The sequence below is a fragment of the Pantherophis guttatus genome, chromosome 4 (genome assembly GCF_059756535.1).
Source record: "Pantherophis guttatus breed Tessera chromosome 4, ASM5975653v1, whole genome shotgun sequence".
NCBI classification, from domain to species: domain Eukaryota; kingdom Metazoa; phylum Chordata; class Lepidosauria; order Squamata; family Colubridae; genus Pantherophis; species Pantherophis guttatus.
This window is the reverse complement of record NC_142066.1, coordinates 20,951,319-20,977,992: the sequence shown is the minus strand read 5'-3', so window position 1 is coordinate 20,977,992 and position 26,674 is coordinate 20,951,319. Positions and strand designations below refer to the sequence as shown.

General features: G+C 38.5%; 1 protein-coding gene across 1 annotated transcript; it reads left to right on the top strand.

The window, feature by feature from the left end:
* Positions 1-1,601: 1,601 nt before the first annotated feature.
* Positions 1,602-26,674, top strand: LOC132711575 (vomeronasal type-2 receptor 26-like). Its single transcript, XM_087891557.1, has 7 exons — positions 1,602-1,636; positions 1,945-2,230; positions 6,277-6,530; positions 17,922-18,207; positions 20,241-20,387; positions 25,474-25,600; positions 25,678-26,674. Exons 1-7 carry the CDS (start codon positions 1,602-1,604, stop codon positions 26,574-26,576), a joined length of 2,034 nt encoding a protein of 677 aa, XP_087747683.1. The 3' UTR covers positions 26,577-26,674.

Sequence of the window (26,674 nt, the reverse complement as noted above, 5' to 3'; positions counted from 1 at the left end):
AAAATATTGATGATGTAATATACAAGAATCAATCATGAAAATACCAATGTCTATATCAAATAAATAACAATAGATTTTTAAAAAGTGAAGCAATCAACCCGTGGTGAAAAGGCATTTCATGAAAGCCCACAAATAACTGCACTACACCAGCTGGAATGGTGTGGAGTGCAATGGGGTAGAGAATGTGGTGTAGTGTAGTATAAGAATGAATGGGATGGGATGGGATGGGATGGGATGGGATGGGATGGGATGGGATGGGATGGGATGGGATGGGATCAGTGGTGGGTTTCAAATTTTTTTACTACCGGTTCTGTGGTTGTGGCTTGGTTGGCATTGCATGGCATGGCATGGCTCGGGTGGCGTGGCATGGCATGGCATGGCATGGCTTGGTGGGTGTGGCTTGGTGGGCTTGGCAGAGGAAGGATACTGTAAAATCTCCATTCCTACCCCACTCCAGGGGAAGGATACTGCAAAATCCCCATTTACTCCCAATCCCCTGGGACTTGAGAGGCAGAGAATAGGTCGGGGCAGTGCCAGTCAGAATTTTTACTACCGGTTCTCCGAACTACTCAAAATTTCCACTCCCAGTTCTCCAGAATTGGTCAGAACCTGCTGAAACCCACCTCTGGGTGGAATGGGATGGGATGGGAAGGGACGGGACGGGACGGGACGGGATAGGATAGGATAGGATAGGATAGGATAGGATAGGATAGGATAGGATAGGATAGGATAGGATAGGATATGACAGGACAGGACAGGACAGGACAGGATAGAATTACAGTAATGCCTTTACAAATACATATATTTTCAGCTCTATTTCGCTTTATGGACCTAATGATTTTATTTTTTGTCTTGTGGCTCATGCGTTCCTGCCTCTGCAAGTCAACACATGTCTTGAAATTGTGAATGAGACATATGTGACTGCCTCACTATCATTATGAAATTAGCCAGTTTGCCTCTTCCAAATGCTATGGGACTCCATGAAAATAGGAGCAACTGACACTGAATAATGATAATTATTGTCCCCATCCTATTCCAACCCGTGGCTGGGAGGCCCAAAGCTCTGTGAGTTGATTTGGTAGTCTGTTGCACTCCCTAGTTTTGTCTGAAGAACACCTCCAGGAGGCAGATCTCTCTGGTCTATTTCAAAGATCTTGTAGCAGACAGAGGCATTTCTACATAGAAAGAAGACATTCATCAAAGATGTTACTATTCATGGAGATACTGTTAATAGTATTGCCTAAAGTGCTCTGCAAGAATAATCCTATCCTTCAATGTGAATTTCGGGAGCCTCTTCCTATTCGGCACACCTATCATCAGCTTGGAGATGTTAACATTGCTGGCATTATTTCTGCATTCATGATATTTTCTGACCCCATTGAGTTCACTCAACATCCTTCGCAGGCACTTCATGATGGACTTATGTAAGTATATGATTAATTTATGGTCAAGCTCTGAACTTTACTGGCAAATCATATCATTCTTGAAATGTTTTCCACTGGTGGTAAAAATTCCTGATAGAAACATCTAAAATAGGATGCCTCAGTTTATTTTATCTGATGTTATATTTTCAGTTTCTAGGTAAAGTTGAAATAGTTGAAATGGAGATCAAATCTCCATTTATAACAAATCACAGGTATGTATGGCTTAATTCCATACAAATTAATTCCATATGAATATGAAGCTGTTTCTACCATTACGGAAGAAAAAGCATATTTCCCATGACATGTTTTCTCATTCTTTACTTCAGGTACCAAAATGTAGCAATTTCCTTTTGCATATAAGACATTCTTAAATCGCTGCAGTTTGATAGTGAACCATTCTCACATTTAGAAACAAGAATTGTTTCACACATTCCACAAAATATGTTGTACGAAAGGATTGTAAGTGCCATAATGAGACACAGACCTTTCTTAATGTCCTGTTTCTAATTCTGTTTTACAGAATAGTTTTTCAGAATTACCAGCATATCCTGGCTTTAGTGTTTACTGTAAAAGAGATCAATGAAAATCCCCAGATCCTACCCAATGTCACGCTGGGCTTCCACATTTTTAACAGCAATTTTAGTCCAAGCCAGACTTTCTTTGCCTCAATGCTTCTGCCTTTCACTCAGGGCAAATTCAACCCTAACTACAAGTGTGGGATTACAAATACCTTGGCTGCAGTCATTGGGGCACCGGACATGTCTCTTCACATGGTAACTGTATTGGGAATCTACAAAGTTCCTCAGGTAAGATGTGATGAGGATATACATTATCATTTTGCCATATCTCCACAAACTTCGGTATGCTTCTTTTTGTAAAAAGAGAGACCTTTCAGATGCCTAGATATTATTATCTGCTTGATAGAATCATCATAGCACTATGAATCATTATCACTCTGAACAGATGGTCGTGATATTTGACACAGCAAAATGTGCCCCCGTTCCAGACATTGAACTAAGGCTCAAATTTGAAATATTCACAATGAGACTACTTTCAGGAAAAAAAAAATTTTTTCTGATACCTCAAGAGTGACATCTTGGTTGATATTCTATAATAAACGCAACTAGTTGCATAATTTCAGTATGAAAGGTGAAAGATAACCAACTGAAATGAATATATATAATTTCAGAGGCTCACATGCAATAGAATTTTCAATTGCATATGTTTATCTTTCTGTAGTTGACCTATGGCTCTTCTCCAGTCATAGATAAAGCAGTTTTCTTCCAACAAATGTTTCCAAATGAATCCCACCAGCATAAGGGCCTCCTGCAGTTATTGCTGTATTTTAGATGGATCTGGATTGGAATTCTTATAGTAACAGATGAAAAAGGAGAGATATTCCTTCAAAAGGTACTCCCCACATTTTCTGAGCATGGCATCTGCACTGAATTCATAGCAGAATTCCCAAATGGAGCTTTTTACAGTGATTTTGATGAAACCGTAGATGAAGTCCGACATATATACCATGTTCTCATGAACAGCACAGCCAATGTAATAATCTTATATGGTGAAATTCAGTCCTTAACAGTTCTCAGAACTATACTCCAGATTTCAGAAGTGGATGATATACCAAAGAAGAATAAGATTTGGCTTATAACTGCTCAAACAGATTATACTTCAATTTCCGTTCATAAAACTTGGGATATCCATTCTCTGCACGGTGCTGTATCCTTTGCAGTTCACACAAAGGAAATCCAAAACTTCCAGGAATTTCTTCAAAATCTAAATCCAAGCAACAATCAGAATGATCATTTTTGGAAAGATTTCTGGGAACAGGCATTCAGTTGTTTCTTCCCAAACTCAAAAATGGAGGAGTCTGAGAAGAAATGTACTGGACAGGAGAAGCTTGAAACCCTTCCTACATCTGTGTTTGAAACAAGCATGAGTGGCCAGAGTTATAATATTTACAATGCGATCTATGCTGTGGCACATGCTTTGCAATCTCTCTCTCTATCCAAATCGAGAGAAACAACAATGATGAAAGAAAGAAGGAAACATTTTCACAATCAAGTGTGGTGGCAGGTAAGTGTGTTATCAGGGTAGTGAGAAACCACCATATCTGTATTTGCAACATGTGTCCAAAAACTCTAGCAAACAATATTCTCCAGGGATATTGATGTCTGAAAACCCAAAAGTGAGATTTAATAATGGATTAAGTAATCAAAATATTCATAGGGTGATATTAAAATTGTAAATGGTCTTCTATAAAATTTCTTAAAATATGTTTCTCTCCATGAAATTAGCCGCCTGTCAAGCCCAAAATCAAGAATGACAGATAGTAATTCTTCTAAGATTATTTCTTCTTGTATAGATAAAATTTTGTCAATCTGAGCACTCTCCTATCTGTATCTGCAATTTATTCTGTGAATAATTGTCTGAATTGTCTTTTACTTCTCTGAAATGCTCCCCCTCCATCCTGCGAAGCCCCTTCCTTATTGTTCCATAAATTCAGTCTAAGAATAAATGGAGGGAGGTTATTACTGATTGTTGAAGCTGTATTGGTTGTTGTTGTTGTTGTTATATATGCTTTATTTGGAATGTTTGCATTTGCAGACACAATTCACTGATTCTTAAAAGTACAATCATGCCAGGGGTGGGTTCCTACCAGTTCGCCCAGGTTTGCGTGAACCAGTAGTACCGGAAGCAGGAGGCTCCGCCCACCACCCGGATTTCATCATGGACGTTCTGGGCATCTGCATTCACGATAGCGAACTGGTAGTGAAGGCAAGTGGAACCCACCACTGAATCATGCCAATATTTTTTGGTATTTCCTGATTAGGATCTTCCCATACAATCCATGGGTGGAAGAGGAAGGACTGATATATTGTGTCATTTTTATTCAAAGAAGATTCAGCCAGCTGTAATGTTCCCATTTTATGAGGCATTGGTTCTGACCTGTTCATAGACCATTTGAGAGTCACCTGCATTTCAACACTCAGTTATTCATAACAACACATGCATAGTTTTAGAGCAAATGGATGGAATGAGAGCAGCCTTATATGCTTCTAGGAACACGGCTCTGCGAGAAGAAGGGAAAGGAGTAAAAGTGTTTTTAATATCTCAGGCACTAAATAGAAGAGGACCAAGGTGGGATGTTAATTTGAGCCTATGTGAGATATTAATGTGAGACATTTAGCAATAGCAATAGCACTTAGACTTATACACTGCTTCAAAGTGCTTTTAAAGCCCTCTCTAAGCAGTTTACAACATTGCTCCCAACCATCTGGGTTCTCATTTTACCCACCTTGGATGGATGGAAGGCTGAGTCAACCTTGAGCTGGTGAGATTTGAACTGCTGAACTCCAGCTAACAGTCAGCTGAAATAGCTGAAGTAGCCTGCAGTACTGCACTCTAACCACTGCACCACCTCGGCGCAGTGTACTCCCATTGGATGAAACAATCATAGATTTCAAATGATGGACATTTCAGTCATCAAATTCAGCATCCGCTTAATGCAGGATTTTAAATTCCAGCAGCCCCTGTTGACTCTGGCTCTACTTTAATGCATCCAACAAAAGAAATGTCATTAGTTAGTTAGTTAGTTTATTATATTTATATACCGCCCTTCTCCCGAAGGACACAGGGTGGTGAACAGCCATGGTAAAAACAATATACAACAAAATTTTAAAAACTTAATTAAAATAATTCAATCATTGGCTGAATTTAAAAACCCAACTAAAATCATTTTAAAACCCCTATCAAAACCCAATTTAAAATACTTTATCCTGTCAGACCAGCTTGCTGGAATAATAGGGTCTTTAGAGCACGATGGAAGGCACGGAGGTCAGGGATCCTTCATATGTTCGGGGGCAGTTCATTCCATAGGTCCGGGGCCCCCACAGAGAAGGCTCTACCCCTAGGGGTCACCAGCCTACATTGTTTGGCCAACGGCACTCTGAGGAGGCCCTCTCTGTGGGAGCGTATTGGTCGGTGGGAGGCAATTGGTGGCAGAATGCGGTCCTGTAGATAACCAGGTCCTAAGCCATGGAGCGCTTTAAAGGTGGTAACCAACACCTTGAAATGCACCCGGAGACCACCAGGAGCCAGTGCAGCTCGCACAAGAAGGGTGTTACATGGGAGCGACGAGTCACCCCCATTATTACTCGTGCGGCTGCATTCTGGACCAGCTGGAGCATCCAGGTACTCCTCAAGGGGAGCCCCATGTACAGAGCATTATAATAGTCCAGCCGGGAAGTGACAAGGGCATGAGTGACTGTGCGCAGAGCATCCCGATCCAGAAAGGGATGCAACTGGGAGATCAGGCGAACCTGATAGAAATCCCCCCTGGCCACGGCCGTCATATGATCTTCCAAAGACGGCCGTGAGTCCAGGAAGACGCCCAAGGTGCAAGCCCTCTCTGAGGGGGGTAAGATCTCATCCCCAATAGCCAGCGATGTTTCTAGTTGGCTATATCTGGCCATCGGGAGCCACAGCCACTCAATCTTGGAGCGGTTGAGTCTGAGCCTGTTCCTCCCCATCCAGATCCGCACGGCCTCCAGGCAGCGGGACATCATGTCAAGGGCATCATTGGGGTGGCCTGGGGTTGAAATGTACAACTGCGTGTCATCGGCATACAGTTGACACTTCACCCCAAAGCTACAGATGATCTCACCCAGCAGTCATTGCCCTTTGGTCCTCAATTCCCATTGCCTAACCTCTTCTACTAAGACTTTATTTCCTAGGTAGAATATACCGTGTTTCCCTGAAAAATAGGCCCTGGTCTTATTTTCTTTTAGGCCCCGAAATAAGAATTTGGGCTTATTTTCGGGTTTGTTATTTTTTTCACATACAGGGGATAGAAAGCCAACCAGCCCCGTTCTCTCGGTCCCAATGTTTAGTGGCCGTGTTGCTACCAGGGCACTTCTCAACCGCTGGCCTCCAAACAGTGGCCTATGCTGCTGCTGACCTCATGGGTTCTCTTTGCCCTCCTGGTAGTGCTGCTCTCGGCTACCCGAGTCGTCCCAGATCTATGACCTCCAGACCACCCCCCTGCTGCCAGTGGAGCCGTGCTGACTGCACCACCTCTCACAACCAGCAAATGATGGGGTAAGGTGGTGCCATGGTACAGCCATGCCTTCGCAGTTCCAACTGACGAATGGGGTCCTCCAGCTTTGCCACACACTCTGCAAGGAAAGACAGATGGTGGAACGTATTACATTCCTTTCTCCCTGGCGCCATAAAGTCTGAACCTGCTTCTGGACATCGTCTTCCCCATGTGCATCCTTGCCACATTCTATGCTGGCTACCCCCACTGGCCCACCACCGCTGCTGATTCTCTGAACTAGGGCTTATATTGCGAACAGCATGAAAAAACATGCTAGGTTGTATTTTCGGGGTAGGTCATTAATTTTAGATTTTACTTCATAAAAGTAAGTCTATCTTTGATCATATTGTAAATTTTACTGGCAGCCTTTACTTAATGACGGTCATTGGGACCTGAGTTTCCATTGCTAAGTGATAGAGGTATAAGTTGTGACATCACTTGACCATGCGGTTTAGCAACAATAATTTTGGCAGACCCCAGTTACCATTGTTAAGTGAGAATTGCATAGTTTTTAAAGCATGGAATTCATGTGAGGACAATATCCAATTTCCTTCTAGCTTCCCCATTGACTTTGCTTGTGGAAAGCTAGAAAGATAGACTACAAATCACAATCAAGTAACTGTGGAATGCCATGACAGTCAGAAATAAAGGCCCATTCTTGACTTCCTGAATTGTGATCATACAAGCACAGTAAGGAAATCATAAGCATCACTTGTTCTGCACTTACAATTTCTTATAATTTCAGATGGTTGCTGAACAAGCAGTCATTAAACAATGAACACCTGTACTTATGGGTTGCTGTGCTATGTCAGTTATTGTTGTTGGTATGTCGCTAAGTCCTCTCTGAATCTTTGCAACACCATGAACCATAGCGCCCCAGGCCCTCCTATCCTCCAGTATCTTCTACAATTTGCCCATATTAATGTTCATTGTGCTGATGACACTACCTAACCATCTCATCCTTTGTTATCCACTTCTCCTTTTGCCTTCAATCTTTCACAACCTCAGGGTGTTGTCCAATGAGTCCAAAGTGTGCCAAAGTATCTGAGCTATGTGGACATAATCTGAAACATATGGCACACTTTGCAAGTCACTATACTGTCAGTGTCCATTTCCATCACTTTTTTTCTTTGTTTGTTTGCTAAAAAATTAAACATTTCTAAAAATTTAAATATATTCCCCATTGCTAATAGTTTACAAGAGTTCTTGACCTTTTGTTTTCTTGAAAAATTCATTACTATCTTTCCTGTCTTAAGTGTCTGTCTCTTTTTTCTGTGGTTTCCCTCTTAGAATTAAAGTAAGTAAACTATATTTTTTTTTCAAATGTTTTGTTGAAAAAAGAAATAGAAAAAGTTGTAAAAATTTTAAAAAAATTAAATTAAAAATGATGTTTAAGAGTTGAAAAAAGATTAAAATTTGAACAAATAATTTAAAAATTGAAAAAAATAAATTAAAAAATTTGAAGAAGATTATTTCTTTTTAAAAAGGGGGATCTGCAGTGATCTTGGAGCCCATGAAAATAAAATCTGTTACTGTTTTCATTTCTTCCACTTCTACTTGCTATGAAGTGATGGGACCAGATGCCATATTCTCAGCTTTTTAATATTGCATTTCAAGCCACGTTTTGCACTCTACTCTTTTACCTCATCAAGAGGCTCTTTAATTCCTTTCCACTTTCTGCCATTAGTGTGGTATCATCTGCATATCTGAGCTTGTTGATATTTCTACCACCAATCCTAGTTCTGGCTTGTGATTCATCCAGCTCGGCATTTCACAAGATGTACTTTGCATATAATTTAAATAAGCAAGGTGACAATATATAGCCTTGTTGTACTTATTACCCTATTTAGAAGCAATCAATTTGTTCCATGTCTGGTTCTAAGTGTTGCTTCTTGGCTGGCATGCAGGTGCCAGACCTATCCCAATCTGATTCCTTAGGAAAGAAAGACCCTTGACTCCATTTGGTTAAATCTCATTTTTCCCCCACCTCTATGACCAGTCCATTTCCAGCCAACCACAGCTCACCAAGATGTTTTGAGAATGCTGAAATGTTTGCAGATAACTCACATATTTCTCAGAGTGCTTGTCCTTGGGATGCTGGTACAAACAAGATTTGGCTACTCTGGTCTTTATCACCTGTCATTTCCCCCTCCCAATTTCCCAACACCTACAAACACAGCTTCATTGCTCTTTCATCCTCCCCATCTCTTCCAGCCTTTGACGGCAGGAAGCCTGTGAGGTGCAAAGCTGAATCAGGCAGAGCTGACATTAACTTTCTCAGGTGACAGTTATGGTGGTCTGGTACTCCCAACTCTTCAAGAACTTGCCATAGATTGTTGTGATCCACATAATCAAAGTCTTTAGCAAAATCAATGAAGCAGAAGTACAGTACTTTGCTTTCTCATAATCCAGCAAATGCAGGAAAAATTATCGCTACTTCCTCTGCCTTTCCAAAAAATCATGTGTACTTCTTCCTTCTCGGTTCACATACTGCTGAAGGCTTGTAGGATTTTGAGTACAACCTTGCTAGTGTGTGAAATGAGTGCAATTATATTGTAGTTTTATACATCCTAGGATTTATTACATATTTGTTAGTAATGATCTGGCTTGAGTATCTTTTGCAATTAAACTACAGAGCTTAATTTTATTTTTTTCATAGTTGTTTATTTTGCAATTCTATATTAATTTTAGTTCAGGAATCTGATATGTAATCTCTACCGCTATTTTAGAATGATTGCTATGTTATTTATTTGATACTAGCCTACAACAAAAATAAAAAATGTGTTTATATTGTCTTTGTTTAAAGAAACATTCATATGTATGTTTTGAATATATTTCTCCCTCCCTCAGTTTGTTCCTCTCTGATTGCCTCTGCGTTTCAGGTTCATTCTTTTCTGAGAAGTGTCAGATTCAACAACAGTGTTGGTGAAAAGATCTCCTTTGATACAAATGGAGAATTCATTGGTGGATTTGATATTATCAACTGGATCACATTCCCAAACCAATCCTTTCTTAGGGTCAAAGTTGGAGTCATAGATCCCACAGCTCTAGCAGAGAAGTTCTTCAATATTTCTGTAGATTCCATCACATGGCCAGTAGGCTTTAACCAGGTTAGCTTTTTGAATCCAGATTTGTTTGCCTTTGTTTAAATATTTTTATTGATGAAAGTGTCAGAGTGTCATCCCTAACTAATCTAGGTACAAATTTCCTGGGAAAGGAAAGATATCAGTAAGATACTTTTTTAACTTTTCTAGCAATTGCTATTGAATATTAGGAAATATACTTTACTGGGTCCCTGTTAATTATGGGCAATGGTTTTCATGGTTCTGAAGTAAAAGCTGCTAGCCAGCACACTAAATCTCTTTAGTTTGCTGACATCAAAATTCAGAAGTTGAGAAAACCAGCATCTTTACCTAACTAGCAGAGAAATTGTCTTTGAAGAGTGACAATTGGTTAACGAAGGCTATCAATACAATTATTGTAGAGATTTAATTAATTATAATTTCAGAGCAATTACATCTAAAGTTATGTCATCCTGCTACTAATTTTCAATCTGTTGATACCACAGAAACACTCAAAGCACTTCCTTTCCTCTCTGTATCTTAAAATATTCTTCTTCATTTGTTGATAGGCATTACCTTTATCTTTGTGTAACAATCCTTGTGAGACAGGACACAGCAAGGCCAAGAAAGAAGGAAAGTTCTCTTGTTGCTATGATTGTCATCTATGTCCAGAGGGGAAAATATCAAAGGAGAAGGGTAGGAAATTTTCAAATATGGTTATTAAGACCAGCTGCCTGCAATTACTGCAGGTTCGAATCTCGCCAAGGCTCAAGGTTGACTCAGCCTTCCATCCTTTCTAAGGTAGGTAAATTGAGGACCCAGTTGTGGGGGCAATAAGTCCCATATAATGGGACTAAGACATTGGGGTACCACACTGTCTGTAATCAACTATATCAATTCCACTGTGTTCTTTTTCAGACATAGATGACTGCTCTCCATGTCCAGAAGATCAATATCCAACTCCCGGGAAAAATATGTGCATTCCAAAGCGGCTCATCTTTTTGTCCTATGAAGAACCCTTGGGGATCAGTCTGACTGTTCTTTCTCTTTGCTTTTCTTTAATGACAACTTTGGTAATAACAATCTTCATGAAACATAAAGACACTCCCATCGTCAAAGCCAACAACCGGAATCTCACTTATACACTCCTACTTTCTCTTCTCCTCTCTTTCCTTTGTGTCTTTCTATTTGTTGGGATGCCCAATACGATTGTGTGTCTCTTTCGACAACCAGCTTTTGGGCTCATCTTTTCTGTGGCGGTTTCTTGTGTCTTGGCCAAAACCTTTGTTGTGGTTCTAGCATTCATGGCCACCAAACCCGGTTCCAGATTGAGGAAATGGGTTGGGGGAAGGATGGTCAGTTTCATTCTTCTATCCTGCTCCCTTATTCAAATATGTGTTTGTGCTGTGTGGCTGATAACATCCCCACCATATCCAGATTTTGATGCACATTCAATACCTGAAGAACTTATCCTGGAGTGCAATGAAGATTCGGTCATGTTCTACTGTGTTTTGGGCTTTATGGGTTTTCTTGCTCTGCTTAGCTTCTCTGCTGCTTTTCTAGCTAGGAATTTACCTGACAGTTTCAATGAAGCCAAATTCATCACCTTCAGCATGCTGGTCTTCTGCAGTGTTTGGTTGTGTTTTATTCCAACCTATCTAAGCACAAGGGGAAAATATACATTGGCTGTGGAGATCTTCTCCATGATCTCCTCCAGTGCTGGATTATTGGTGTGCATCTTTTTCCCCAAATGTTTTATCATTGTGATGAGACCTGAGCTTAATGATAAGCACCAGCTCATGAAGAGAAAGCTTTAATAAATCTTTATGTTTGCCTGATATTCTTTATATGTACATGTTTGGGAACTTCCCCACTTCAACATTTAAGCCAGAGAACAATGTATTGAGACAGTGATGTTCTATGTTGCCCCGTCTCCTGGAGATTTGGATAGCTTTTAAGGGGTGTTTTTCCCCTTCTGGTAGGCAATTATAAGTGGGGTCTATAAAGTTCTAAACTACAGGACCAATTAATGTATTGACATATTTATTGACTTTATTGATTTATTGACATATTGTAGTATGTTATGGTGATCTCTGACTAAATATATCGATTAAATGTGAATTGTAAATTTGTCTTTACTGGTCATCTTAATTCATATGCAATACAGTGTGTAAGAAGAAGTGCAGTTAAATACAAATGAGAGTTTGTTTAAACAAACTCTCATTTGTATTTTTTTTTCTGAAGCAATCGGACAGAGGGATTTCCCTGATGCACATCACTTGTAGTCGTCATGTACGAAACATGGGGTAAATTAAAAAGCTGGCCATATGTCTTCTTCTCAATAGCAAAGATCAAAGAAATCTCTGGCACAAAAAATAATTCTAGTAAATTCAAATAAATTCCCTCAGAAGTCCAATACATGCAAGTATCCAATTTGCATAATTGTCTCCTTTTAAGAGATTCAATCAAGTATAATGACTGTATAGAATAGCATTTTCATGGTCATAAGTCTGTTTGAGTAGATAAGAGTTTTGAAACACTTGAATACCTGTGTAGAACCAGAGGTTCAATGATCATAAGTCTGTTTGAGTAGATAGTGTTGCAACTCTTGAATGAGAGGCACACAGTGATTCTAAGTGCCAATTTTTTTTCTCCAGAGTTTTTTATTTTTATTTTTTATCAACATATTTAAATACACAATCTTTTGTCCATCATTAATCATTATTCATTAATCTTATTCTTTAACTTTCGTTTGCTAATTAGTTGTTCGGGTCTGCTCTTCCACCATCTCCTTCATTTATTTTAATACAACCTTTCCTTTTCTTCTCCCCTTCTCTCTCCTCTTCTATCCCTTTCTACTTTCCTCATTCCTCCTCCCCTTCCTTTTCTACTTCCTCTCCTCCTTCGCCTCTCCTCTCTTCTTCCTCCCTTTCTTACCCTCTCTCCTACTCTTCTTTTCCCCTTCTTTCTTCCCCTCCTTTTCCTATTCTTCTTTTCTCCTCTTCTCACCTCCAAACTCCCCTCCTTCCCCCTCTCTACCCTCTCCCCTTTTCCACTCCCTAGTTGTTTTCTTTTTCAATTCAATCTGAGATGGTATTCGAGCAGACCCGATTTCAGTTCACATACATCTTCATTTCAAGTTTCTTTTTTGCTTTATAATTATATCTCTTCTTACATTCCTGCACATTATTAATCAATCCATGTATCATCTGGGTATAACATTTTTGTGCCACCATCTGCATAATTTATCATTATTTCTTAATACATAGATTTGTCTTTCCTTTTTCATTTAATTTTAATATACAACAACTTATTCATCCCAAAGTTCTTATCTTTACCATGTTTATTGTCTATATTCACTTTCTATCCATTGATAAAAGTTTCCCCATATGTTGTAATATTCTGACTCTTCTTTCCCTTTAATTGCTTGTTCATTTCTGCACATTCCAATATTTTCTTGATTACCTCTCCCTTTGTAGGGATTTTCTCTGCTTTCTAATTTTGTGCAAATACAATTCTTGCTGCCATTATTACATGTATAGGTCAGAGGTCCAATACATGCTAGTATCCAATTTGCATAATAGCCTCCTTTGAGTATGATGACTGTGTAGACCATCATGTTTCATTGTCATGAATAAGTCTATTTGAGTAGATAGTTTTGCAACACGTGAATGAGAGACACATTGTGTTTCTAAGTGCCAGTTGATGGGATGTCTGGTTGAACAATTGTTTCTCCCCCTCATCCTCACCCTCCCTTCCCCACACCTGCAAACTTTCTTTCTGGCTTTGAAGAAGACAGATTTTGTAGCCCATTCCCTGCCCTCTAGCTGAGACATTTGTCAACTTGATCTAAAACTTCAGGTAGCCTGCAACTTACAACCACAGTTAGTACCTCAACATTCATTATTAAGTAGTGAAATCATAGAACTGTGGTGTCACAGTGATTAGAATGCAGTTCTGGAGTCTAATTCTGCCAACTGCCAGTAGTTTGATTCTGGCTTGTTCAATATTTTGTATTCTAATGGATTGTGGGAAGTTGGAATTTGTATCTTTTCCCGCTTTGATGTCTGTATGATGCAAACTTGCATCCTTTTTTTGTTTGTATTGCACCCATAGGATATTTTCTTCAATCTCATCCTGAACTCATGAATGAAATAAATAAAAGGCACTCTTAGTTGGACCAGAGTTATAATTGATAGATTTATTAAATTCATACTCCTACCAGTCTCATTGTGATGTTTCACATGTCTTCCTATGGGTCTCCAGAAAAAAATATTGATGATGTACAAGAATCAATCATGAAAATACCAATGACTATATAAAATAAATAACAATGCTTTTAAAAAAAGTGAAGCAATCAACCTGTGGAGAAAAAGCATTCCATGAAAGCCCACAAATAACTGCATTACACGAGCTGGAATGGAGTGGAGTGCAATGGGGTAGAAAATGTGGTGTAGCGTAGTGTAAGAATGAATGGGATGGGATGGGATGGGATGGGATCAGTGGTGGGTTTCAAATTTTTTTACTACCGGTTCTGTGGTTGTGGCTTGGTTGGCGTGGCATGGCATGGCTTGATGGGTGTGGCTTGGTGGGCATGGCAGGGGAAGGATACTGTAAAATCTCCATTCCCACCACACTCCAGGAGAAGGATACTGCAAAATCCCCATTTTCTCCCAATCAGCTGGGACTTGGGAGGCAGAGAATAGATGGAGGTGGGGCCAGTCAGAATTTTTACTACCAGTTCTCCGAACTACTCAAAATTTCCACTACCGGTTCTCCAGAACTGGTCAGAACCTGCTGAAACCCACCTCTGGATGGAATGGGATGGGATGGGATGGGATGGGGTGGGATGGGAGGGGATAGATTGGGATGGGGTGGGATGGGATGGGATAGGACAGGACAGGACAGGACAGGACAGGACAGAACAGAACAGGAGCTAAAATACAGGGGTATTTTAGAAGACACAAGATCCATGAAGCCTTATTGTTGAACTGGGAGAAGGTTAAAAAATTCCACTACTTGAAGATTCCAGTCTGGGTCTCTATAATTGAAGCTTTTTCTTATCCAGTGACATTTAGAAACGAAAAAATTATTAGATATAGGGAATTTTTGGCTGAAAAGGGTGAACTTAAATTAAAACAAGAAATAGAAGATCAGGGATGTAAGATGGACTGGTTTTCATATATGCAAATATTTACTGGATATCACGAAGATCTCAAACCAGAAGGTTTTTACAACACTTTGACTAATTTAGATAAGATTTTAATGGATCCTGATGACTATGTAATTAAAAAATTGTATGATTACTTGTTAGAGGCAAAATTGGAAGAAGAACAAGTTAAAAAATCAATGATAGTCTACCAATAACAGCTGAGGAGATTATTGTTGCTATTAAACAACTGAAAACAGCTAAAGCTCCAGGAATGGATGGTTTAACTGCGGTGTATTATAAAACTCTACAAGCAGAAATGATTGAATATCTTAAAGATTTATTTTGTAGTATACAACAAGGGGGGGGGGGAAATACCCCCTTCATGGAAAGCAGCTTTTGTCTCTTTGATACCGAAAGAGGAAGCAGGTTCTACAAAACCAGAAAATTTTAGACCAATATCTCTCCTGAATATGGATTATAAAATTTTTGCGGAAGTATTAGCCAACAGACTAATGCCAGTTATTCAAGAGGTGATTCATCATGATCAAGCAGGATTTATAGAAGGCAGATACATGAAGGATAATGTGAGGCAAATTATAGATTTATTGAAATATCTTGAGAAGAATAAACAGATCTCTGCAGTGCTGGTGTTTTTGGATGCGGAGAAGGCCTTTGATCGAGTAAATTGGAATTTTCTATTAAAGACTTTTTAAAAAATGGACTTTGGGGACCAGTTTGTACAGGCGGTTTCAGCAATCTGTCAAGAGCAAACAGCACAAATTATTATTAATGGAAGCTTAACTACAAATTTCAGTATAGAAAAAGGTACAAGACAAGGTTGTCCTTTATCCCCGTTGTTGTTTATTCTAACTCTAGAAGTCTTGTTGAATACAATACGGGACTCGAGCACTTTGAAGGGAATAGTGATAAGGCAAGAGGATTATAGAACAAGGGCATTTGCAGATGACCTGGTTGTTACCCTAACACGGCCGATGGAATCAATAATCCAGATGAAAGACATTATAGAAGAATATGGTATGGTATCAGGATTCAGACTGAATCAGAAAAAAAACTAAGATGATAGTTAAAAATATGACAATTGGTCAAAAGAAGGAATTGGAAAGGAAGGCAGGCTTTGAAATAGTACCAAAGGTGAGATATCTAGGAGTTCAAGTTGCAGATTCAAATATAAAACTGTTCCAAAACAATTATGAGGTGTTGTGGCGAAAGGTACAAAAGATATGGAAACTTGGAAAAAACTGCAGCTGTCTCTACTTGGAAGAATAGCAGCAGTTAAAATGAATGTTCTACCTAGATTTTTATTTTTGTTTCAAATGATTCCGGTGCTTAAAAGTGATAAACAAGCCAGTCTGATGGGACAATAATTTTAATTGGGTTTTAAATATGGGTTTTTAATATGGTTTTATAAGAGTTTTAGAATGGGAATTTTAAATTCGGCCAAAATTGAATTGTTTTAATATGGTTTTTAAATTTGTCTTGTATATTGTTTTATTACGGCTGTTCACCGCCCTGAATCCTTCGGGGGAAGGACACTATAAAAATATAATAAAATAAATAAATAAATAAAAATAAATAAACAGCTATTGATGAAGAAATTATTAACAAAATGATTGAATGTGCTGAAATGAGTAAATTGACCTTTGAAATTAGAGAACAGGAAGATAAACAATATTATTTGATACGGGACTTATTTTATCAATGGATAGGCAATAAATCTTGGAGAAAACTATGTAATAAATGGAAGTTGATATAAATTAAGTGATATAATTTCTAAAGGAAATGAGCTTGGGACATCTCGTGATAATTATAAGGGGGGAGGAGCACAAAAGAATGTCACCGATTGATATACTGTCTGTGATTGTATAGAATGATGAATGTTTTTATGTTTTGTTTTTTGTTGTTTGTTTTAAAATAAAAAAAACTTTTATACATAAAAAAAACAGAACAGAACAGAATAGAATAGAATTACAGTAATGCCTTTACACATACATATATTTACAGCTCTATTTCGCTTTATGGATCTAATGATTTTATTTTTTGTTTTGAAGCTCATGCATTCCTGCCTCTGCAAGTCCTCACATGTCTTGAAATTGTGAATGAGACATATGTGACTGTCTCACTATTATTATGAAATTAGCCAGTTTGCTTCTTTCAAATACTATGGGACTCCATGAAAATGGGAGCAACTGACACTGAATAATGGTAATTATTGTCCCCATCCTATTCCAACCCATGGCTGGGAGCCCCGAAGCTCTGTGAGTTGATTTGATAGTATGTTGCACTCTCTAATTTTCTCTGAAGAACACCTCCAGGAGGCAGATCTCTCTGGTCTATTTCAAAGATCTTGTAGAAGACAGAGGCATTTCTACATAGAAAGAAGACACTCATCGAAGATGTTACGATTCGTGGAGATACTGTTAATAGTATTGCCTAAAGTGCAGTGCAAGAATCCTAGCCTTCAATGTGACTTTCGGGAGCCTCTTCCTATTCGGCACACCTATCATCAGCTTGGAGATGTTAACATTGCTGGCATTATTTCTGCATTTGTGATATTTTCTGACCCCATTGAGTTCACTCAACATCCTTCACAGGCATTTCATGATGGATTTCTGTAAGTATATCATTAATTTATTGCCAAGATCTGAACTTTGCTGGTAAATCATATCATTCTTGAAATATTTTCCACTAGTGGTAAAAACTCCTGATAGAAACATCTAAAATAGGATGTCTCCGTTTATTTTATCTGATGTTATGTTTTACTTCAGTTTCTAGGTAAAGTTAAAATAGTTGAAATGGAGATCAAATCTCCATTTATAACAAATCACATCTCAATAACTATTAATATACAGGTATGTATGGTTAATTCCATACAAATTAATTCCATACGAATATGAAGCTGTTACTACCATTAAGGAAGAGAAAGCATATATTTCCCATGAAATGTTTCATCATTCTTTATTTCAGGTACCAAAATGTAGCAATTTCCTTTTGCATATAAACCATTCTTAAAACGCTACAGTTTGATAGTGAACCATTCTCACATTTAGAAACAAGAATTGTTTCACACATTCCATAAAATATGTTGTACGAAAGGATTGTAAGTGCCATAATGAGACACAGTCCTTTCTTAATGTGCTGTTTCTAATTCTGTTTTACAGAATATTTTTTCAGAATTACCAGCATATCCTGGCATTAGTGTTTACTGTAAAAGAGATAAATGAAAATCCCCAGATCCTACCCAACATCACGCTGGGCTTCCACATTTTTAACAGCAATTTTAGTCCAAGCCGGACTTTCTTTGCCTCAATGCTTCTACCTTTCACTCAGGGCAAATTCATCCCTAACTACAAGTGTGGGATCATAAATACCTTGGCTGTAGTCATTGGGGCACCTGACATCTCTCTTCACATGGCAACTGTATTGGGAATCTACAAAGTTCCTCAGGTAAGATGTGTTGAGGATATATATTATCATTTTGCCATATGTCCACAAATGTAGTTATGCTTCTTTTTGTAAAAAGAGATTCCTAGATATTATTATCTGCTTGATAGAATCATCATAGCACCATGAATCACTGTCATTCTGAACAGATGGTGGGGATATTTGACACAGCAAAATGTGCCCCAGTTCTAGACATTGAACTAAGGTTCAAATTTGAAATATTCACAATGAGATTACTTTCAGAAAAAATATATTTTCTGATACTTCAAGAGTGACATCTTGGTTGATATTTCATAATAAACACAAGTAGTTGCATAATTTCAGTATGAAAGGTGAAAGATACCCAACTGAAATGAATATATATGTTTTCAGAGGCTCACATGCAATAGAATTTTCAATTGCATATGTTTATCTTTCTGTAGTTGACCTATGGCTCTGCTCCAGTCATAGATAAAGAGACTCAAGCAGTTTTCTTCCAAAAAATGTTTCCGAATGAATCCCACCAATGTAAGGGCCTCCTGCAGTTATTGCTGTATTTTAGATGGATCTGGATTGGAATTCTTGTAGTAAAGGATGAGAAAGGAGAGAAATTCCTCCAAGAGGTACTCCTCACTTTTTCTGAGCATGGCATCTGCATTGAATTCATAGCAGAATTCCCAAATGGAGCTTTTTACAGTGATTTGGCTGAAACCATACATGAAGTGCTACATATATACCATGTTCTCATGAACAGCACAGCCAATGTGATAATCTTATATGGTGAAATTCAGTCCTTAACAGTTCTGAGAAGTATCCTCCGGTTTTCAGAAGTGGATGATATACCAAAGAAGGATAAGATTTGGCTTATAACTGCTGAAACAGATTATACTTCAACTTCCTTTCATAAATCTTGTGATATAAATTTTCTGCACGGTGCTTTATCCTTTGCAGTTCACACAAAGGAAATCCAAAACTTCCAGGAATTTCTTCAAAATCTAAATCCAAGCAACAATCAGAATGATCATTTTCGGAAAGGTTTCTGGGAACAGGCATTCAGTTGTTTCTTCCCAAACTCAAAAATGGAGGAGTCTGAGAAGAAATGCACTGGACAGGAGAAGCTTGAAACCCTTCCTACATCTGTGTTTGAAACAAGCATGAGTGGCCAGAGTTATAATATTTACAATGCGGTCTATGCTGTGGCACATGCTTTGCAATCTCTCTCTCTATCCAGATCTAGAGAAACAACAATGATGAAAGAAAGAAGGAAACATTTTCACAATCAAGTGTGGTGGCAGGTAAGTGTGTTACCAGGGTAGTGAGAAACCACCATATCTGTAGTTGCAACATGTGTACAAAAACTCTAACAAACAATATTCTCCAGGGATATTGATGTCTGAAAACCCAAAAGTGAGATGTAATAATGGATTAAGTAATCAAAATATTCATAGGCTGATATTAAAATTGTAAATGGCATTCTACAAAATTTCTTAAAATATCTTTCTCTCCATGAAATTAATCTCTTGTCAAGCCCAAAATCAAGAATGACAGATAGTAATTCTTCTAAGATGATTTCTTCTTATTTTACATCTATAGATAAAATTTTGTCAATCTGAGCACTCTACTATCTGTATCTGCAATTTGCTCTGTGAATTATTAGGGGGTGTGGCAGTGGTGAGATTCAGCCAGTTCGCACCACTTCGGGAGAACTGGTTGTTAACTTTCTGAGCAGTTTGGCAAACTGGTTCCTGGAAGAAATCATTAGGGCAGAGAACCGGTTGTTAAATTACTTGAATCCCATCACTGGGGGGTGGGGTATGTTACTTCTCTTTCTCACAGACACAATATCCAATCTGAATTGTCTTTTACTTCTCTGAAATACTCCCCCTCCATCCTAGGAAGCCACTTCCTTATTGTTCTATAAAATCAGCCTACGGATAAATGGAAGGAGGTTATTACTGAATGTTGAAGCTGTATTGGTTGTTATTGTTGTTGTTGTTGTTATGTATGGTTTTTTGGAATGTTTGCATTTGCAGACACAATTCATTGATTCTTGAAAGTACAAACATGCCAGTGGTAGGTTCCTACCGGTTCGCCCAGGTTTGCATGAACCCGTAGTGGTGGCGGTGGGAGACTCTGCCCACCGCCCGGATTTCATCATGAACGTTCTGTGCATCCGCATTCACGAAAGTGAACCAGTAGTGAAGGTAAGTGGAACCCACCACTGAATCATGCCAATATTTTTTGGCATTTCCTGATTAGGATCTTCCCATACAATCCATAGGTGGAAGAGGAAGACTGATATATTGTGTCATTCTTATTCAAAGAAGATTCAACCTGCTGTAACGTTCCCATTTTATGAGGCATTGGTTCTGACCTCTTCATAGACCATTTGAGAGTCACTTGCATTTCTACACCCAGATATTCACAACAACACATGCATAGTTTTAGAGCAAATGGATGGAATGAGAGCAGCCTTATATGCTTCCAGGAACACGGCTCTATGAGAAGAAGGGAAAGGAGTAAAAGTGTTTTTAATATCCCAGGGACTTAAAATGTGGGATGTTAATTTGAGCCTACATTTTGTGACATATTTAGTAATAGCAATAGCACTTAGACTGATATACCGCTTCAAAGTGCTTTTACAGCCCTCTCTAAGCGGTTTACAAGGATGCCCACAACAATTTGGGCCCTCATTTTACCCACTTCAGAAGGATAGAAAGCTGAGTCAACCTTGAGCCGGTGAGATTTGAACTGCTGAACTGCAGCTAACAGTCAGCTGAAGTAGCTGAAAAAGCCTGCAGTCTGCACTCTAACCTCAGCCTGCGCCACCTCTAACCTGTGCCACCTCAGCGCAGTGTACTCCCATTGGATGAAACAATCATCGATTTCAAATGATGGACATCTCAGCCATCAAATTCAGCATCCGCTAAATGCAGGATTTAAATTCCAGCAGACCCTGCTGATGTTGACTCTGGCTCTACTTTAATGCATCCAATAAAAGAAATGTCATTGCCCTTTGGTCCTCATTTCCCATTGCCTAACCTCTTCTACTGAGACTTTATTTCCTAGGTAGAATATACCATGTTTCCCTGAAAAATAGTCCCTGGTCTTATTTTCTTTTAGGCCCCGAAATAAGAACTTGGGCTTATTTTTGGATGTCTCTTATTTTTTTAACGTACAGGGGATGGAAAGCCAACCAGCCCTTCCTCCCAATGCTTGCCGGCCCTGCATCCTCTCACAGTCAGCAAATGGTGAGGTGGAGTGGTGCCATGGCCCAGCCCCTGCCTTCTCAGTTCGCATTGAAAAATGGGGTCCTCCAGCTTTGCCACACACTCTGCAAGGAAAGACAGGTGGTGGAACATATTGCATTCCTTCGTCTCTGGCCCCACACAGGCTGCACCTGCCCCGTGCGCATCCTTGCCACCTCCTATCCTGGCTACCTCCACCACCACACCACCGCTGCTGATCCTCTGAACTAGGGCTTATTTTGTAGGGGTAGGGCTTATATTGCGAGCAGCATGAAAAATCATGCTAGGTCATATTTTCGGTGTAGGTCATTAATTTTTGATTTTACTTTGTAAAAGTAAGTCTATCTCAAATTATATTGTAAATTTTACTGGCAGCCTTTACTTAATGACAGTCATTGGGACCTGAGTTTTCATTGCTTAAGTGATGCAGGTATAAGTTGTGACATCACTTGACCATGCAGTTTAGCAACAATAATTTTGCCAGACCCCAGTTACCATTGTTAAGTGAGGATTGCATAGTTTTTAAAGCATGGAATTCATGTGATCACAACTTCCAATTTCCTTCTAGCTTCCCCATTGACTTTGCGTGTGGAAAGCTAGCAAGATAGATTACAAATCACAATCAAGTAACTGTGGAACGCCATGACAGTCAGAAATAAAGGCCCATTCCTGACTTCCTGGATTGTGATCATACAAGCACAATAAGGAAATCATAAGTATTACTTGTTCTGCACTTACAATTTCTTATAATTTCAGATGGTTGCTGAACAAGCAGTCATTAAACAATCAACACCTGTACATAAGGGTTGCTATGCTATCTCAGTTATTGTTGTTGGTATGTCACTAAGTCATTTCTGAATCTTTCCAACCCCATGAACCATAGCATCCCAGGCCCTCCTATCCTCCAGTATCTTCTACAATTTGCCCATATTAATGTTCATTGTGCTGATGACACTACCTAACCATCTCATCCTTTGTTATCCACTTCTCCTTTTGCCTTCAATCTTTCACAACCTCAGGGTGTTGTCCAATAGTCCAACCTGTGTCAAAGTATCTAAGCTATGTGAGCATAAGCTGAAACATATGGCAAACATTGCAAGTAATTATACTGTCAGTGTCCAATTCCATCACTTTTTTCTTTGTTTGTTTACTAAAAAATTAAAAATTTCTTTAAAAAATTAAATATATTCCCCATTTCTAATAGTTTATGACAGTTCTTGACCATTTGTTCTCTTGAAAAATTCATCACTATCTTTCCTGTCTTAAGTGTCTGTCTATTTTTTCTGTGGTTTTTTTATTCATGTTTCCAGTTAGAGCATTAAGAATTTAAAAATTTCTACAGAATTAAAATAAGTAAACTATATGTTTCCAAATGTTTAGTTGAAAAAAGAAATGGAAAAAGATGTAAAAACTGAAAAGAAATAATTAAAAATTAAAAATGATATTTAAAAGTTGAAAAAAGATTAAAATTGGGAACAAAAAATTGAAAAAAGCAATTTGAAAATTGTCATCAACTTAGCTTTTTTTATATTGTGTTTCCAGTCAACTTTTACAATCTACTCTTTTACCTCATCAAGTGGTTCTTTAGTTCCTTTTCACGTTCTGCCATTAGAGTGGTATCGTTGCATATCTGAGGTTGTTTGATTTGATTTGATTTTGATTTTATTGAATTTATATACCGTCCTACTCCCGAAGGACTCAGGGCGGTGAACAGCCACAGAATAAAACACATAAATACAAAATTTAAAATAGAATAAAAACAAATAAATAATTTGGCTGAGACAAATTTAAAATACCCAATAATTTAAAACAAATTAAAATTTACATTTAAAAGGGGAAAAGATTTAGGCCAGGCCAGCTTGATGAAATAAGAAAGTCTTGAGCGCGTGACAGAAGTTGCACAGATCCGGGATCTTCCGTATCTCCGGGGGGAGCTTGTTCCAGATTGTAGGTGCCCCCACAGAGAAGGCTCTCCCCCTAGGGGCCTCCAGGCGACATTGTTTGGCCAACGGCACCCAGAGGATCCCCTCTCTATGGGAGCGTACTGGTACTTGTTGATATTTCTTCCACCAATCCTAATTCTGGCTTGTGATTCATCAGCCTGGCATTTCACAAGATGTATTTTGCATATAATTTAAATAAGCAAGGTGACAATATATAGCCTTGTTGTACTTATTACCCTATTTTGAAGTAATCAATTGTTCCATGTCTGGCTCTAACTGTTGCTTCTTGGCTGTCGTGCAGATGTCAGGTCTGCCCCAAACTGATCCCTTAGGAAAGGAAGATCCTTGACTCCATTTGGTAAAAGCAAAGGGTTCTTTTACTAAAAATGTTAGTTGCAGTAATGTAAAGCCAGCTCAGAATTCTCCAGCATTTGCAAGATACAAAAAAGGTTCACCCGGAGTCCATTCTTACCCCCCTGTAACCAGTCCATTTCAAGCCAACCACAGCTCAGCAAGATGTTTTGAGAATGTTGAGATGTTTGGGGATAATCCACATATTTCTCTGGGTGCTTGGTCTTGGGATGCTGGTAAAAACAGGATCTGGCTGCTGTGGTCTTTATCACCTATCCTTCCACTCTCCTGTTTTCCCACCACATATAAACACAGCTTTATTGCCCTTTAATCCTTCACCCCCTGAACTTCTGGCCTTTAATGGCAGGAAGCAGGTGAGGTGCCAAGCTGAATCAGGAAGAGCTGACATTAGTCTTCTCAGGTGACAGTTATGGTCATCTGGTACTCCCAACACTTTAAGAACGTGCCACAGATTGTTGTGATCTACATAATCAAAAGCTTTAGCATGGTCAATGAAGCAAAATAGATGGTTTTCTGGAACTACCCTACTGTCTCATAATCAAGCAAATGAAGGAAATTTGATCTCCAGTTCCTCTGCCTTTTCAAAAAAAATATTTCTACTTCTTAGTTCTCAGTTCACATACTGCTGAAGCCTAACTTGTACCATTTTGAATATAACCTTGCTAGTGTATGAAATGAGTTCAATTATATGGTTGTTTTATACATCATAGTATTTATTATATATTTATTAGAAGTGATCTGGCTTAAGTAGCTTTTGCAAATATACTAGAGCTTAATTTTATTTTTTGATGGTTGTTTATTTTGCAATTCTATGTTAATTTTATTTCAGAAATCTCATATCTCTATCTCTGTTTTAGAATGATTGTTATTTATTCGTTTGAGAGATTACAACTTTAAAGAAACATTCATATCTATATTTTGAATATATGAATTATTTCTCCCTCCCTCAGTTTTTTCCTCTCTGATTGCCTCTGCGTTTCAGGTTCATTCTTTTCTGAGAAGTGTCAGATTCAACAACAGTGTTGGTGAAAAGATCTCCTTTGATACAAATGGAGAATTCATTGGTGGATTTGATATTATCAACTGGATCACATTCCCAAACCAATCATTTCTTAGGGTCAAAGTTGGAGTGATAGATCCCACAGCTCTAGCAGAGAAGTTCTTCAATATTTCTGTAGATTCCATCACATGGCCAGTAGGCTTTAACCAGGTTAGCTTTTTGAATCCAGATTTGTTTGCCTTCATTTAAATATCTTTATTGATGAAAGTGTCACAGTGTCATCCCTAACTAACCTAGGTACAAATTTCCTGGAAAAGGAAAGATATCAGTAAGATACTTTTTTAACTTTTCTAGTAATTGCTACTGAATATTAGGAAATATACTTTCCTGGCTCCCTGTTAATTATGGGCAATGGTTTTCACGGTTTTTAAGTAAAAGCTGCTAGCCAGCACAATAAATCTCTTTAGTTTGCTGACATCAAAATTCAGAAGTTGAAAAAACCAACCTTAACTAACTAGCACAGAAATTGTCTATGAAGAGTGATGATGGTTAACAAAGGCTATCGATAAAATTATTGTAGAAATTTAATTAGTTTGATTTCAGAGCAATTACATCTAAAATTATGTCATCCTGCTACTTCATTTTTAAACTGCTGATTCCACAGCAACACTCAAAGCACTTCCTTTCCTCTTTGTATCTTAATATATTCTTCTTCATTCGTTGATAGGCATTACCTTTATCTTTATGTAATGATCCTTGCGAGACAGGACACAGCAAGGCCAAGAAAGAAGGAAAGTTGTTTTGTTGCTATGATTGCCATCTATGTCCAGAGGGGAAAATATCAAACGAGAAGGGTAGGAAAATTTCAGATACACTAGGATTAAGCCAACACTATAATTTCCTATATCAACTCATCTGCATTCTTTTTCAGACATAGATGACTGCTCTCCATGTCCAGAAGATCAATATCCAAATCCCGGGAAAAATGTGTGCATTCCAAAGCGGATCACCTTTTTGTCCTATGAAGAACCCTTGGGGATTAGTCTGACTGTTCTTTCTCTTTGCTTTTCTTTAATGACAGCTTTGGTAATAACAATCTTCATGAAACACAAAGACACTCCCATCGTCAAAGCCAACAACCGGAATCTCACTTATACACTCCTAGTTTCTCTTCTCCTCTCTTTCCTTTGTGTCTTTCTATTTGTTGGGAAGCCCAATACGATTGTGTGTCTCTTTCGACAACCAGCTTTTGGGCTCATCTTTTCTGTGGCGGTTTCTTGTGTCTTAGCCAAAACCTTTGTTGTGGTTCTAGCATTCATGGCCACCAAACCCGGTTCCAGATTGAGGAAATGGGTTGGGGGAAGGATGGTCAGTTTCATTCTTCTATCCTGCTCCCTTATTCAAATATGTGTTTGTGCTGTGTGGCTGATAACATCCCCACCATATCCAGATTTTGATGCACATTCAATACCTGAAGAACTTATCCTGGAGTGCCATGAAGACTCGGTCATGTTCTACTGTGTTTTGGGCTTTATGGGTTTTCTTGCTCTGCTTAGCTTCTCTGCTGCTTTTCTAGCTAGGAATTTACCTGACAGTTTCAATGAAGCCAAATTCATCACCTTCAGCATGTTGGTCTTCTGCAGTGTTTGGTTGTGTTTTATTCCAACCTATCTAAGCACTAGGGAAAAATATACATTGTCTGTGGAAATCTTCTCCATGGTCTCCTCCAGTGCTGGCTTATTGGTGTGCATCTTTTCCCCCAAATGTTTTATCATTGTGATGAGACCTGAGCTTAATGATAAACACCAGCTCATGAAGAGAAAGCTTTAATAAATCTTTATGTTTGCCTGATATTCTTTATATGTACATGTTGGGTTACTTCCTCACTTCAACATTTAAACTAGAGAACAATGAACAGAGACAGTGAT

Excerpts from the sequence above, each read along its gene's own strand:
- LOC132711575 (XM_087891557.1), top strand. The coding sequence starts at position 1,602 with ATGGAGATCAAATCTCCATTTATAACAAATCACAG. Across the intron at positions 2,231-6,276 it reads GAATCTACAAAGTTCCTCAG|GGGATAGAAAGCCAACCAGC; the intron begins GTAAGATGTGAT and ends TTTCACATACAG. Across the intron at positions 20,388-25,473 it reads AAAGTGAACCAGTAGTGAAG|GCATTACCTTTATCTTTATG; the intron begins GTAAGTGGAACC and ends ATTCGTTGATAG.